The sequence below is a fragment of the Myotis daubentonii genome, chromosome 7 (assembly GCF_963259705.1).
Source record: "Myotis daubentonii chromosome 7, mMyoDau2.1, whole genome shotgun sequence".
NCBI classification, from domain to species: Eukaryota; Metazoa; Chordata; class Mammalia; order Chiroptera; family Vespertilionidae; genus Myotis; species Myotis daubentonii.
Window position 1 is genome coordinate 18,014,516 of NC_081846.1, and position 16,946 is coordinate 18,031,461.

The 16,946-nt window shown below is 36.3% G+C and overlaps 1 protein-coding gene across 17 annotated transcripts in view; it reads right to left on the reverse strand.

Annotated features, from left to right (window-relative positions):
- Window positions 1-2,346: 2,346 nt before the first annotated feature.
- The window catches only part of IKZF2 (IKAROS family zinc finger 2), a 148,081-nt gene continuing 133,481 nt past the window's right edge, over window positions 2,347-16,946 (reverse strand). For 16 of the 17 annotated variants that reach the window (XM_059703045.1, XM_059703039.1, XM_059703032.1 and 13 more), the window contains 2 exons: window positions 11,263-11,406; window positions 2,347-8,587 (listed from right to left, as the gene is read on the reverse strand). In XM_059703045.1, the coding sequence (XP_059559028.1) occupies window positions 7,863-8,587; window positions 11,263-11,406 (869 nt within the window). In that variant the 3' untranslated portion in view covers window positions 2,347-7,862. The remainder of the gene's footprint in view (window positions 8,588-11,262; window positions 11,407-16,946) is intronic. The other variant, XM_059703042.1, reaches the window with a different exon arrangement.

A 16,946-nucleotide genomic window follows, 5' to 3' on the forward strand; every position in this document is an offset into this window, starting at 1 on the left:
TGGGCTGCATAGCAATGATGGGGGCTGCTGAGATCACACGTATCCAAATCTCTGCGTCAGGCAATGTGACACACACACTCACAATGGCCATGATAACACCAACAAGCCAGATGCCAGTGAACATTTTAATCTTCTGCATATGCAAGATGTTTGTGAATAGAATTTTCACCAGAAAGTTTTTATAGCAAACTTTTATGCCAGAAGTTTATTTTATTGGTAAAATATTAAATAATATACAGAATTAAAAACTGCACTTACACTTCTGAGAAGAAATAAATCTTGGACAAATTATATGCTTGTTCCTGAGATTCCCTAAATTTATTCCAGTAGCTGTGCACTCAGACAGTACAAACCTTTATAATATAATCCTTTTCACAAAGTATTACAAAGTTTCTGCAGCTTTTTAGTGGTACACACATACAGACACACACTCACACATGCATATACAGCACTCATACACATATACACGGTACCCACATACATGTGCAGAACATGTATGTGTGTGCATTAAAAACAAAGAAAATACAAGTCCCATAATTTAATCTGCAGTGATGTCGGAGGTCTCCAAATTGGTGTGTAGCAGACTGCCTTGTCACACAGCTGCAAAGCCTGTCTCAGTATTTCCATAGTAAACCTCATTTTCTGAGGTATGGTAATTGAGCCTTAAAAAAACTACATTACACTGAGCAAACCTGACATACAAGGTCTGGAATTTCAATTTTACATATATATTTATATATATTTCTTTTTTTAAACAATATCTTTATTTTCCCAAATTATTAGTTTGAAAAAAAATGAGGTTTACTGGTTTGACCTATTTTTATTTGTATTTTTTTTTTTGCCTCTACAACTCAAAATATCCTAGAAACTGTCAAGCAATTAGTTTTTAAAGTAGTCTAATTACCTTTGGTATTGTTAAAGAAAAAAAATCTAAAATGGCCAAGACATATACTGTACAAATGCAGTAACTGCCTTTAAGAGAAATGCCAAAGAAATGTCATCTTTTAACAAAATATGTATTTACATTACAGCAGTTTCACTACAGGGACACAGGTGTAAAAAAAGAAAACCAACAAATGGCATATAAATATGTATGATACGAAAAATACTTCTTACTTAAATTTGTATGAAAACAGGAGTGCTCCAAATATTTCTTAAAAATTTTCTCCAATATGTGATAGGCAAGTGTTTAAAATGGAGCGAAGTGCTTTGCTTTTATTTTAAAGTTCATTTTCAAAAGGAGAAAATTGAAATAAAAAATATTAGGTTTTTTAAATTTAAAACATCAAGCAAGGGCCTAAGAAGAAAGTTCAGTCAACTTGAGGACACATTTCTCAGGCGAAAGAGTTCTAATTTCAATGGGAATTTAGCCTAAATTACGTGCCATGAGATTAGATCAATGGTTTGTACATTCTCTAATTTTTTTTTCTTTTTTTTTTACTGAGGAGTGTTTTTCTCTTTGCTTTTTGTGTCCTTTGACTAACACACCATGGTTTTCAAGGGTTTCTTTTTTCATTAACTAAAGAAAGAATAGTTCAGAAAACAAAAAAAAAATAACCATAGTTTTTAAGACTTTAAGGAGAGTATTGCACTTGTACAGAAAGAAAAGAAAAATATCTTTTAAACTAAAAGCAGAAGCAATCATCCTAGAATTGCAAATAACACATGGTCTAAAAGATCCGACTGGTAAGAGCAAATGTGTAGCCTGGAGTGTCCCCTCTAATCCTGGAATAACATTAGAGTACTGTTAAAGCATTTTCTCCCAACAGGGAAAGAGTTAAGACTTTTGCTTTAAATTTTTAACATCTTCCTAAATATTTGCAAAAATTGTTTCACCTCTCATAATACATACTTTCAAAGAAAAACCAAATTAGAACACAAAATTCAACATAAAAAGGAAGGCAAACATACTATATGATGATTACATAATCTCTGAAGTCATATTTTAGGTATCCAATATTTGAAAGGGAAACTAACACAAAGTTTATATATCTTACCATTTTTATCCCAACTACTTTTTTAAAATATAAAACTAGACTTGAGTATAAAAATATGTCAGCAGATTATACAGCCAACAGAAATCACGCACAAAAAAATTAAGACTTAAGAGACCCATGAATTAGAAATAGGATTTGAGCTAATCTTCAAACTAGTAGGGGGAAAAGAAAAGAGAGGCAGAGACATCCAAAGACAATGATGGAAGCGATATGGACAGAGAAGAAAAAGGGTGGAGGACAGCAGACAAAATTTAAGAAGAGACAACGAAGAGAATTTGTTACACAGGAAGGGGACATTATTTATGTTCAAAATCTGAGGGTGCTTGGCAGTCATTTTTTTTTTTTTAAAAATCACAGTTTCAGAAATGGAACTACTTAAAAAAAATAAACACAAAAGAATAAAACAACAAAAACAAAACCCAGAATCCTTCCCTTATTACAGTGTATTCAATGTTTTAAATTCATTTCCAGTAAATTAAATTAAGTAGAATCCTGATAAGTGCATAGAAGGGGATTCAGTGACCTCCACCCATCAGAGAAGCTTTTCTTACTGGGTGTCACTTGAGGTAATTTGAAGGCCCAATTGACTGCAAACTGGCTTGTCTGTACCTATATGAAATTATATGCCATACTTTCCATGGTTTAGCAGAGGGCCCCTACATTTTATATGTTATTCACAATAAAAAGGACATCATAGAAAACTAGTCATTCACATACTATTCTCTGTATGGGATAAAGGTTATTTCACAACACATTTATACAGAAAATATACAAATGCAATGTTACGGAAGAAGAACCCCATAAACAGAATTAAGAACTTATTTCTAAGAGGGCATGTGAAAAATATCCACAAACTTATAGTACAGCAAGAAAAAACTAAAAAGCCAGAAATAGAATGTTACATGAAAACCCTGTGGAAATTTCAAAATTTTAGGTTTCTGCAAAAAATGTAAAAATAGTTAAGGTGTCATTATTTGGCCTAGCAATACACCATGAGAAAAGAAACACTAGCATATCACAGCTTCTTGGTCATATGACATTTGCTTTGTACAACAAGCAGCTTATTATTACTATTTTTATTATTTTTTAAAAGCTGTCATATCCTTGCATTCCTTGCAAGTAATACACAACCATGGTAGGAAACCATTTGAGATTATGCTTTGGAGAATAGCAGTGTGATCTGACTGTTCAGTTTTGTTTTGTTCAAGGAGAATTAATTACCTGCTTCTTTACATTATTTCATTAAACATTAACAGATTAGAAGACTGAGGTTCTAAGACTACCACAATGCTAGTCCTTAGATGAAATTCCAAACAATACTCTGTTTTATTGAGCAAAAATCCCACTAATAATGCCTTGCATGATATCAGAACTTATTTTTTTCCTTAAACAAAACAAAACAAAACACATACCATAATGCAATTCACAGCTAAAACTTCCATCTACCTTATATTTTACCAGCATAGCCTTGTAATGGCATTCGGAAATACTATTTAACTAAAAAGACAAAATCTGGTTTCAAAATTTTCTTTGACTTTGCACAGATGAGCTTGAAAGTCTCTGTATTGAAAATTCTTCTAACAGTGTTGGCCTAAAAACGTGAAGATAAATTATATAGTGCTCAATTTTAAGTGATTTTTAAAAATACATAGTAAAAGTGTTGTAGAGGTACAATAGCTAATCAACACTCTCTCAATGCATTTTAAAAAGGCACCAATATAAAAAATTTTGTAAGTATTTAATACATTAAATTAAGGATCTTAAGAGACCAGTTACTGTATATTTTAATTATTTTGCAGAAACTGGAGGTTTAAAAACATTTCTAAGATAACTTTCCTATATACAAACTGTAATTTCTCCGCCACTCTTTTTTTCCTGTGCATTTGGGGAATTCCTGTTTTAGAATAGTCTTAATAAAATAGTATTTGCTACAATAATATATCGAATGTAAGTAAAGATGATCACAAACGTAACATCCCTTTTTGTAAAAATGAACAATTTAAAGTTGAAAAATAACACAGCCAGTACCTTATAATCTAAGTTCTGTCTTGAAACTAAGGCCATACAGATTTTTGTTTGTATTTTTGCAGCCTTTTCTTTTTCTACTTTAATGAATGATTTTGGAGATAAAATGAGTTAACAGTGGAAAATAAATAAACCTATTTTCATTGAAATGCCTTCTCTGGTATAAAACTTGTGAAATATTAAAATATCATAAAGACTTCAGGGTGGTTGTGTGAGGTGTACAACACACACAAAACAATACCAAAATCACTAAAATTCTCTTGTTTTTGTCCATCTGTCATTTACATAGCAGTTGGGGTGGTTTTTTTTTGTTTGTTTGTTTTTTGTATCTTCCTATCCAAAAGTAATTTGTTTCCTTCTCTTTGGAGATGATATAAAATCAGCTTAAATTCTCTACTTTTTTTGACTGTTTTGATTTCTTCTGAAGTAGATAGTTGCAACTTTCAATAGTTGCCAAATGTCCTAGCCACACACTAGTTACTTCTTTAATATTTCTTAATACAATCTGGTAAGAAGAAAGGCATTAACAGTAGTTAGCTCTCTATATGCTCTTGCAACACAGATGACCACTCTAATTGCTTCTTTTTATGCATTTTGTTTAAAAGACTGTATGTGTGTATACATAATTGTTTGTATGTATGTAGGAGATACCCTTCACTTTGTAGCCAAATCTAAATCCTGCTCTCTTATTCTCCCATTTTGTCCCTCTAGAATATTCTCAACGGAATGTTTCAGCAACTTGAAATCGCTTCTGATCTGCTGATTGGTCACTTCCACTGTTGTAAAAAGCCAGGGTAGAATAGCTTTTTAAGTGATTGACCACCAATAGAGAGAGACTGCAGATTTCTCCAGCAAGAGTTGGAGAGAAAATTCTGGGCAAAATTAGGGCAATGCAATATGATGAATTTCTGAATTTTTGCCAACATGGAAAACACAGAAACTAACCCATTTTTGTGCCCCTTAAATACTCTGTATTGTAACATCTCAGCTGAATAAACTGGGCATAAAACTGTTCTATAAAACTTGACTTATTTGGTGTCTGACCCTCATACTTATTTTTAGGTGCTACCACCTTGCTTATTTCCTTTAGTGAAGAAGAGGCATGCAAATATAGCATCCAGATTTCCCAGAAAGTACCGTGTCCACAGAAACTCTTCCTAAACCTACACACTGGAATCGACCTTGTCCTCATTTGTCCCAGCCACACCCTGAGCCATCTTTACCTCTTTCTGTTCCTCAGATCATGAGGCTAAGAAGGTACAAGCACACACTTGTAGCAAATGCACTTGCATAAGTACCAAGTCCCTTCGATAAAATAGATCCCTAAAAAGATAAAATCAGAAAAGGAGAGTGCATGAGTCCTGTCTCCATGGGGCACTACACAACTCTTTAGATCCTCCTAAATTCAGTTCCAGTCCAGGGCAGGTACATCCTTGTTCACACATTTATTTTTTTTTTTTAATCGGAAGCAGGAAGAATATTGAGACAATGCCTGCAGAAATTCACACACAGCCAAAGTTATGAACATACTGACTGCCGTCCAAATGTTTCTTTAAATTGCGGTGAAACACAAAATCACTAATGTAAATGATTTACCTACCACCGAAAGGCAAAAACAAAATCTCAATTACTTATGATTGGTTAGGGTGGGGGGGGGAGGGTCTCAAAGACATGCGTTAGCTTTGAATGAGCTGTATATGAATGCACCAATGTACCAAAGCATGCAAGAGAAAATAAAATGACAGTTGACATCCTATTTAAAACATTTCACATCTCTGTTTTGGTGCCTCTCTTAGATTTAAGGAAACAGTTTGGACATTTCTCCAAGAATAATTACAGCAGGGGCTAGTAAAAGAGAGCCGAGTGGGGACCATTTTGCTTGGCTGTGGCTGTCGGTGCTCAGAAGTTGCTTAAATAAGCAGATGGTAAACCAGCAAATGAGCAAAGAGCTGCATCGAGACCAGAGGTGCTTATCTGTCCATCGCTCTCTAGTCTTGCTAATTCTCACATCATTCTGTATTAAGAAACATCGTTTCTGCATCCTATTTGATGGTGGTTTTTTTTTTTTTTTTAAAGCAGCTATCAGGGACTGCTAACTGAATGTCAGTCTTCATACACGGTTCTCAGAGGATCCAGTCACCTGCAGGCTTGCCCTCTCTGAACACGAGCAGCGAGTTCTGCCTCCAAGTGTGCCCCCCAGATGACCTGAAGCAACCTCACCAGGTTGCTTTCCTCGAATGCTGTATGTAGGACTGCAAAGAACAGACAGAGCACCCACACACATGACATTAAAGTCTGCACGTGGACTATGGTGACCTGTATTGATTAAAGGAAGAGAAATTCTGTACTAAGGAGCTGAGATGCATTTCTGACAAGGACTTATACAGAGTTGAAAATTTTTGAGACCGAAAAAGTGCTGGACACAGTCACTTTCACTTGGAGGTGCTGTCACTTCCTATACTCTAAGAATAAAGCTTTTAGTTTGTAAAAATAAGCTTTTTGTTTGTTTGTTTGATCTATAGTCCAATGTATAAGAGACACAGAAGTTCCCTTTCCCTGCATCAAAAGTGGTAGATGTTATTACTGAAGAAATACTAGAATAAATAGCCCTAGTTCCATAACCTTTGGGGTTTCAAGTTACACATTCAGATCAAATCGGGAATTGCTCCAAGGAGAGTTTGAAAGACACAGCCTATAGTAAGGTATATAAGGTTTGCTGCTGGAAGAGTAAAAGATGAATGGACTATGGATAGAACACTGGGTGGTCACAGCTTGAAAAACACAAGTGAAAAGAGAAATATACCAGAAAAGGGATTTCTGAGTGGGTTTTTTCCCCCTACTGTTAGCCTAATTATATTTTTTTCTGCTGACTGGTTAACACTGATTAAATGCTGATAAAGTGACAATCGTAAGCACACTTTTAGCAACAAATATGTATACTATGCGGCCATCACATTACAACATTAAAAGAAAACTCCCCAAACAAATTTATGAAAGTAGAGGTCCCTTCTGGAAACTACAGACTGCCTCTTAGCCACTCTTAGACCATATGTTATTCTGAAAACTAGATAAAAATACTATTCATTAAAGGTGTTAAAAGTAAGGCTGCCAGGGTGTCTATAAAATGCCAGTCATCAAAACTATGGAAAAACAGTGCTTAAGTTTAGAAAAATAAGATCCTAGGACCTCGGATGTATTGGAGGTGTCCTTAACTAGCTGTAGTTTAAAAGTTTTGCTATATGGTACAGTGTAACATACTGTGTTATAAATTCCATAGGGGAAGTAAACATAGAACCCACGACAACAACCCACCCAAGGAGTTATCACTGAAAGTAACAATGTGTTTCTGTTCCATGATCTCTAAAGGAAAAACAAAACAGTTTACAATTTAAAACAATTTTTTCTTTGAAGCATTAAATTACTTATACCATTTTAAACTGCGAAAGTCCCACCCCGAAAACTAAACTTTCCTGCCTTCAATCACAATCCTGAACGTCAGTGGCAAATCAGAATCTCTTAGGTGAATCTATAGGAATCAATCGATTTTTTTTTCAAAGCACGATATGCCTTATATCTATGCATGGCAGAAAAGAACTGCTCTTAAAATCCCACAAAACAAGCCAAGTAATCAAGATCCCCTGTCCCTGTCCCTTCTGTTTCTTCCTAATTGTAATTAGGCAGAGCAAAGACACTGCGTCCACAAAATAAGAATTAATGACAGTAATAATATTAAAAAAAAAAAAGGTATGTCAACATCTTAGGGAAGGTGGGACTGTAAGTGCAGTATTTCTTCATGTGCAGTTTGTTACTTCATAGGGGTCCCCTTTGGAATGAAAAGGCCTAGTGGAATGTGTGCTCCCCTCGAACAATGTGTGATGAGAACTCGTAACGGTCCTGGCTCCTGTAGCCACAGATGTTGCATTCCAGTGGGTCCCGGTAGCCATGGCAACCCATGTGAATGGTGTACATGACATGGTCCAGGAAAAGGACGCGGCAGTGCTCACACTTGAAGGCCCTCATCTGTTCTCCTTCTCCATTGAAGACTTTGTAGATGTCCTTCAGAGAGCCCTTGGGGGCCTTGGTGGTCTCCAGAGCCTTGCCATCCTCCTTCATGTAGGCCGGGCTTTGTCTCCTCTTGGGATTTAAGGCAGGGTTTCCGTGGCAGGACTGGTGGTCATCGTGGCTGCTTTCTGAGTCAGTAGAATCCAGGCAGCTATTGCTGGGGGAGGCCTCTCTTTCCTGGGGTCGACTCTTTGGTCTGATGAGAGAGATGGGGCCATCCATGTTGTTCTCGTGACTGTCGGAGGTTTCCCTGCTAATGGGTCTTTCTATCCTGTTTGGATGATAGACCTGAGAATAAGCTGAGCTCATCACTGGGGCCACCTCAGCGATTGTGCTTGGCGGGTGCTGCATCAGCGGGTGAAGGGCCTCGGCTCCAAGGTAGGTGATTGCGTTGTTGATGGCTTGGTCCATCATATGAGACTGCATCAGCTCAGCCTCCTTCTCGTACGTTAAGTTCATATCAAAGTGAATGTCTGGGTAGCTGAATCGCATGAGCTTTTCCCCTGAAAGGGGGAGGGGAAGAAAAGCAACAAGGGAAAAAAAGGGACACAATAAAATTAGCGGTTGGGTTAAAAATATAAAAGTACAAAGCTAACTAATCAAATCCGTGTTCCACAATATGGTGTATCTTATTCTTTAGACCAAGTATGTAGGCTCTTTAATTCTGCTGAGATTCAAAGACACTCTAAACCTGCAAAGGGGAGTAGTACTAAAAATGTCACAAGCCATTTGTATTTGAGCTAATGCCATCGTGAAAATGTGTCCAGCCTGAGAAGTATAATTGAGTGTTTAATCTTATTTTAATTCAATATTAAAATTTCCACTTGTCTAGAGCTCAGCAAATATAGGAGAAAGAAAAAATAATAACAGGTGAAAATAAGTTGGAGACTATGCTTGTTTTTGCATATTTTAAACATCAGTGACCAAATCACAAAGATTAAAAAAACCTAGACTGATCTGGTTATAAAATCTGTCACCTCACTATTGTATAGGGTTAATTTGGTTGATTTAGCTATACGTTAAAAAAACAATTTTTTTTTTGTTAATCCTCACTTGAGAATATTTTTTTCAATGATTTTTAGGGAAAGTGGAAGAGAAAGGGAAAGACAGAGAAAAACACTGATGTGAGGGAAAGACATCAATTGGTTGCCTCCTTCATGAGCCCTGACCAGGGCCCAGGCCAGGTAAAGGCCTGCAACCAAGGTACATACCCTTGACCAGAATTGAACTTGGGACCCTTTGGTCTGCAGGCCAATGCTCTCTCCACTGAGCCAAACTGGCTAGGGCATGAGATCAGTTATTCATATATTTATTGTGACACCAATTTGTAAGGCTGTGAGATTTCCCCCAAAGTACTAGCAGTTATGTAGATATGGCTTCACTAGACAGTGTGATTTTACCAGGAGGAGGAGAGAGAAGAACAACACATCAGGAGAGTCAAGAATATTGGCAAAAGAGTAGAAAAAGCGATGAGCCATGGAATTGGATTTGGATAAGAAAGGAGACTAACACATATGCAGAAAGCTCAGGGACCACTGGCTGAGAGGGCTTGGCAAGGCCAAAGAACAGTACTGAACTGAGGGACATAGTAAAAAGGAATTTACATTCAGTGTGGGATGATGAAATCTTCATTTCAGATATGGAAACAGTTAGTAGGCAATTGCTATCTATTACTACTAAGGCAGAATCTAAATAAAGAAAAAAAGCCTATCAAATTCCTAATAAAAATCTGAAGTCATTACTTTAGAATCAAAATGTAAATTAAAAAACCTGAACCTCTTTTCTAAGGAATGTAATAAAATCAAATTGAGACTAGCATTTCTAAGTCATAAAAAAAGAAAATGTTTTAAAAAGCAGAGCTAAATAAATTCAGAAGACAGAAAAAATAGTAACATATTTCATATTTTCCCAACTACACTAGTGTCTAGTTAAGATATAGGCTTTTAATGGACATCCATCAAATTAGTCAATTTTAAAAATAGATGAACTTCCATTTAAATAAAGAGAAAGAGACAGAAAGGAAAGTCCCTGAGAGCCCATGGCAGGCCTCTGAATATACTCTCAAGGGCTGCACATCGACCTACTATGGACCGTGGTCCTCAGGGCTACGCTCCGCCTTCTCTCAATAAGCTTTGTCACTAATCTCTCCAGCTTCCTTAAGGCGATATTTTGGTGATTTGTTAGTTCTTCAGTTTTGGAGTGAAAGGAAACCTTCACTGTTCTTATTGGAGTCACAGAATTTTATTACCCTTTCCTCCCTGAAATAACCAAGATTTTCTGGCAATCGCCATTCAACTCACATAAGATATTCCACAATGATTTTTACAATAGAATGTGAGAATCCATTAGAGTATTTTTTATTTCTTCTAATTTCTACCCCGTATAAGGCTTATAAAAATAGATATTACATATACAATCAATGACAATTCTTCACTTTGAATCTCTATTATTTACACGGTCTTTAAAAATTAGATGCTTTTTGTATCCTCAGAGATACTTTATGACTTACAATATGCGGAATGATGCCAACTCTGAGTACATCAAAGAATATTTATGGGCATGGAAACGTAAAAGGGAAGTGTAATACATCATTTAATCTTTTCAGTTCAAAATCATAGGCTGGGTGAAAACAAAGATCCAAATATGAAACATCTTGAACGTAGGTTGCTGCATTATTTTTCTAGTGCAAAATTAAAATAACGAGAGAGGTTTCTTTTTATCCTAGATCAAATACTAAACACATTAGCATCATGTACAGAAAACAGTTTAAAGACCTGGTGCTAAAGAAAATTTTAAAATGCGATGCAAAACTGGCTAACAGCCTACATCATTTCCCTGAAACATTATTTTTAATTTAAATGAACATTTTATTTTTACATGCTGTTTCAATTTCTATATCATTTCATTTTGAGACAGCAATTTACTACTATCAGTCTTTCCTTTGTTTCTCTTTCTTCAGCTCATATACTTAAGTGTGAGTGTGTGTGTGTGTGTGTGTGTGCACACACAAGTATGATACACATGGAGTGGCATAAAGTAGAAAAGAATAATGGAGAAAAGAGACTAATGTTTATTTCATGAACGGAAATACAGCATATATACTTCCAATACATGGGAACATGTCTTTGCCCATTAAAAATCACCTTTTTAAAGAAATAAAAGCATTTGTAATGCTTACCCACAAACTTTTGTGGAGTGGAGCTTTTACGTTTTCCCATATTCCCCGTGAGCTTCTCTATGACAGCAGGTCTCTCAAAAGGCACCAGAGAAATATTGTTGTCCATAATAGGCTCTTGTTCCTTACAATCTTCTATAGGAGGTACTATATAAAACCATACAAAAATGCAATCTCATAATTTCTTCAACACTTTAAAGGTACAAAGCTGAATTTGCCATCTCACCATGTGCTATACAAACATAAGCTGGTAGGCTTGAGCAGAAGCAAGTAGAAAGGTAACCTCCAGTGTTCAAGTCCCCGGTAGTTTTACTCTCACACACAGAGGATTTCTTTTTATCTGAGTCTCTCTCAGATCAATAGCATAAACTGTTGCCACTTTTATGGGTGGCAAACATGTTCATCTTGCTTCTCATCTTATGCCCCTGAAAGTGTTTTTAACAGTGATTAAAATCAATACTACTTTAAGACTGCACTATTCTCAAGGCTTTTGGAGTTTATTTTTGTAAAACAATTTAAGTCCACTCGTTTGCCGAAAAACTTCAACAGACACACAGAATAACAGCACAATATTTGACCAGGTGTTTTGTTTTTCATCCATGTATTTTCTTGTAACAATTTTTCTATTTGATGAGCCGAGTGAGCTGGTGGCCCCATTGAGCCTCCTGAAGGAGATTCCATTCTGAACATGCCGACTAAGCTGGCTGCTTCATGATTGTAATTTATTTTATCAAGAGCTCTTCAGCAGGATAAAACAATCTATTTCCAAACTGGCATATTTGCTCACTGAACTGCTCTAATGTATTCGGCATAAACTTTCCAATGCTGCTCCCTCTTCATCCCATTTCGTTAGTTGCTATGGGCTAATATACTAGCTCCGTGGTCAGCAAACTGCGGCTCGCGAGCCACATGCGGCTCTTTGGCCCCTTGAGTGTGGCTCTTCCAAAGCCTTAGGAGGACCCTAATTAAGTGAATAACAATGTACCTACCTATATAGTTTAAGTTTAAAAAATTTGGCTCTCAAAAGAAATTTCAATCGTTGTACTGTTGATATTTGGCTCTGTTGACTAACGAGTTTGCCGACCACTGTCTCATAGGTTATACATTGACATGCATAGTGTAGACCAGTGGTTTTCAACCTTCTGGCCCTTTAAATACAGTTCCTCATGTTGTGACCCAACCATAAAATTATTTTCGTTGCTACTTCATAACTGTAATGTTGCTACTGTTATGAATCGTAATGTAAATATCTGATATGCAGGATGGTCTTAGGCAACCCCTGTGAAAGGGACGTTCGACCACCAAAGGGGCCGCGACCCACAGATTGAGAACCACTGGTGTAGACAAAGAACTTGTAAAAGTTGTTTTTGAATAAAAATATTGTCAAAAAACATTTAACCAAGGACAGATTTAACAAGGTAACATCTGAGGACAGACTGAGATCAGCTGATTAAAACCATGTTCATAGGAAAGACCGTAACTTATTGCTTCTTGATTAGTGTTGATTTCTCCAATTGTATCTGTGCCAATACTGTTTGGAAACCACAGGGTTTCGTATCTTAGGATATCATTACTTGTTCAGCATGCTCTGTATAGTGATTTATTCTGCTCCTTGCATTTGCAAAGGATAGCTCACTGTGCGAAACACAATGCATTCTCATTTATAAGGGCGGAAGCTAAAATAAAGTGAGAAAGCAAGAGATGAAAGTTAAGAAAATCCAGCGCACAATTCAGGTGACCTAGTTAATAAGCAATATAGGTTGCATATTTTGAAAAAAAAATGAAAAAAAGCATCATAAAATTGTTTTCCTAAATTGGATATGTTTAAAGAGATCACCATTCAATCTAAAGTTTGGGATTAACCTAATGTAGTCTGGTAGATGGGCCAGAAAATTTTAATCTTAATTCTCTGTTTCATAACAGATCTTCCAGTTACTGATGACAAGGGATTCTAGAATTATTGGATGTTAATTTGGAAAAAAATATTCCAAGATCAGATTCAGAAACAAGGAAATGCTTTGCTCATTTGTTATACTGATATAATTAATAATATTACCAGGTGGAAAAAGTATGTCCTACATTATGTATGTCCTATCTTAGAAAAAAACTAAAATTAAAAAAGAAAAAAAAGAAAAAAAGGAAAGCAAAGAGAGGATTCAAATAAGGGGGTACAGGAGGATGGAATGGCAGTGGTGATGTAGTGGGGAACCATGCAGTTAGATGCAGATTATTGTCAAAATCTTAACTTGTTTTGGGTGGATTCTCAGGCACTTACTATATTATTTAAAATATAGACCAAATAACTATAAATCAAAGATGAAACTATGTCACAGACCAAGATCCCAAATTAAATAAGAAAAGAGAAAAAAAAAGTTTGTTGTAAATTTTGCTAAAAAAGAGCAAAACTGGTTAACAGGGTTTGTCCCAAAATTGAATATACTAATTAGTTTTGAAATGAGTAGTCTAAAACTTAGCAGTTTTGCTCTAAGTCTCACCTTGAATTTTCATATTTGCACACATTTAACATTCAAAACGAAACCTGGGTGTGGGAACTGTCCCATACCACATCCACCTCAATTCAGATGATTTGTCCCAAGTTCAATGAAGCTCATGTGAACTGAAAACAATGACTTTGGCAGAGCTCTGGTCTAAATTGTGCGTTGCAAAAGTCCTTTACAGATCAGATGTTGATCCTGTTTCTACCATATTAACAACAATAACAACAAGAGCTGACGTGTTAAGGATTTGCATTTAATAATTCATTTAATGCTTTCAATAACCCTCTGAGATACAACTGCCTTCTCCATTTTACAGGTGAGGAAACAAAGACCCAGATGGGATGTTATTCCCTCAGGGTCTACATCTAGTTAGTAAGGAATACAGTATATGAGTTGAACCTAAATGGTCTAGTTCCAGGGACTGGGCTCTTAGCCACTATGCTGTAGTATTCTTTTTGGACATAATTTGAATTTTGACTTTATATAAACAAGATTGACATATTTTTTATGGTCTGCCATTGGGGAAATTTCTGATACATTTCCTCAAGTATGTAACTAACCTGAACTTTTTGCTTTCACGAATCTGTGCAACTCATCAAAATGTTTCTGGATACACAGGGTGGTGGGCAGAAGTAGGTTTACACTTGTGAGTATGTTTAGTTAACTCAATGATGTGCTACTCCCATAATGAGACATTCATCTAGGCTATGAAAATACCAATATGCTAACTTCACTTGTTGGAGCAAACTTCATAACCAAATATCTTCTTTAGAGTTATTTTTAAAGATATAACCAGGAAAAAAGTAGATTTATACTTGCATTATTTTATTATCTCATCTCATTGATTAATCATAAAGATAAAACCATGGTATTCCCAACATTGACCTACTGTATTGAACCATCCACTTAAATTTCAAACTCCAAGAATACACAATCTGAGAGACCTAGATTAGGTCATGTGTGCATCCCGTGACCAGAAGCAGGCCCGGCCCCCAGACCGACAGTCCTGCCATGGCTTCCTACAATGAGAGACAGTTCTCTAAAGGGAAATGAAAGTCTTGTTACCAAAAGAAGAAGGAAGGTATGTAGGGCAGGCAAAAACAACAGATGTCTTCTATATTCTCACATATTTTCTCCATGTTGTTGAAGCTAAAACAAACTTTTCAGTTATCTGAGTTATTTTCTTGAGAACATTGGACAGTGCTAATACTTGCTTTGGCATCTGTCAAATCACTCTTTCCATTTTCAAGCCTTCTGCTCTTACTCATCTTCATGCCTTTTATTTTTTTTAATTTTTTTATTCCTGATGTGTTCTTGGCCTTCTAGATGTCTCACTATATTCTTAGCTATATAATTTATAAAACTTGTTACTTTAGGCTACTATCTACATAATGATGGCTCCCACAACTTTATTTCCTACCCACCCACATCAACGATGAGAGAGAATCACTGAATGACTGCCTCCTGCACATCCCCTACTGGGGATTCAGCCCGCAACCCAAGCACGTGCCCTTGACTGGAATTGAACCTGGGACCCTTCAGTCCACAGGTCAAGGCTCTATCCACTGAGCCAAACCAGCTAGGGCTTTCTCCAGATCTTGATATACATGCATATATCAAGAATATATATACATATACCTACATCTAATATATATATATCTATACATACAATATTTGACTTCTTCTTAGATTCACTTGGCTATCTCTAATAGGTACTTAAAGGATAATGTGTTGAAAACTGAAATCTCCATTTCCATCCCCAAACTTCCTCTTATTTCTCTAATTTCCAACTCTGAATCGCACTGCTACCTACCTGATCATCCATGCTAGATAATTGTGGCAGATTCTAGATTTCTTCCTTTCACCCAGTCTCCTCTTCCCTACCAGCTCTCCATAAATATGGAGAAAGAGGATAGGGAGAGAGAGGGAGAGAGAGAGGGTGGAGGGAGAGGGAGAGGGAGAGAGAGAGGGTGGAGGGAGAGGGAGAGGGAGAGAGAGAGAGAAAGAGAGAGAGAGAGAGAGAACCAAGTGTTTTAGATTGAACATCTACAGTTGCTCCCAATTACCTGAATTTTCTGGATATTGCAGGCCTCTAAGCACAACTAATCAGTAGATTGTTGCAATGGTCCACTTGCTTCTATGTTAACTCTTCTGATCTATCTCCCATATTTCCAGCAATAAAATTTTGATGTAATAATGTTTTTTTAGGATAAATTACAATTCTTCACTTAGTACAGAGGCCCTTGATTCCCTGTTCTTAGCCTCAATCGCTTAGCCTTACCACCCTTCAATGCTTCTTGCCCTTACAAACTGGGCTCTGATTATACATGGATGCTTCTAGGTCCGTAACCTACCCTGCTATTCTACATTTCTATGTCTTCACACATGCTGTTCTTTCTGCATGAAACACCCTCCTCCACTTATTCAGCTGCCTATATCTCCTTTCTAAAGTCCACTCGAACATAACTTTCCCTAGAAATTCCTTTTGGATACCCAGAGGTGTGCCCTCATAATGCTTATCACAGTGTTCTCACTGTAGGTTTACAGGTCAAATCCTTCCAAGTGTTTGTAAATGACCTTAGGGTAGAAACTGCTTTTTATTTGACTTTGTATCTGTAGTACCTTTTATGATGTGAGACAAATATACTAGTCAATGGATGTTTCCTAAGTGACTTAATGAAGGAAATGTTACCCAATGAAAATAGGGTGAAAAAGTATACTAGAAGGTTTACAGGTTCCCAGTATGTCTCCATACTTGTAATAACGAAATTCTCTTTACCAAATCATCCAAATCATACGTTTAAAAAGCTATATTTTTTTCTTTAAAGTCAACTATCTTTCCAGTTTACACTTCCATTTTTGACTTTGGGCAAGGGGAACACTTAATTATATACTTTGATTTTTAAGGCTTTTTCTTCAAGCTGAATAGACTTGCAAAATGAGCATAAAATAACTTTCAAATAAGATAATGTGCCATAAAACCAAACTCATTATTATCTTTATTTTTAAAATTATAAGTTATTATTTTTCCCTTTCCATCAAACGAAATAACTTTTTTATTCTACCTGCTGAATATGTCTTCAGCGTTTCGCCCTGTCCTCATCTCCTGCTACTGCCTATTCCTCTTCTCTGTCGCATTCTCACTTCCCGTCTCTCCTAACATGCCAGTAAGGCATCCATCCTATATGC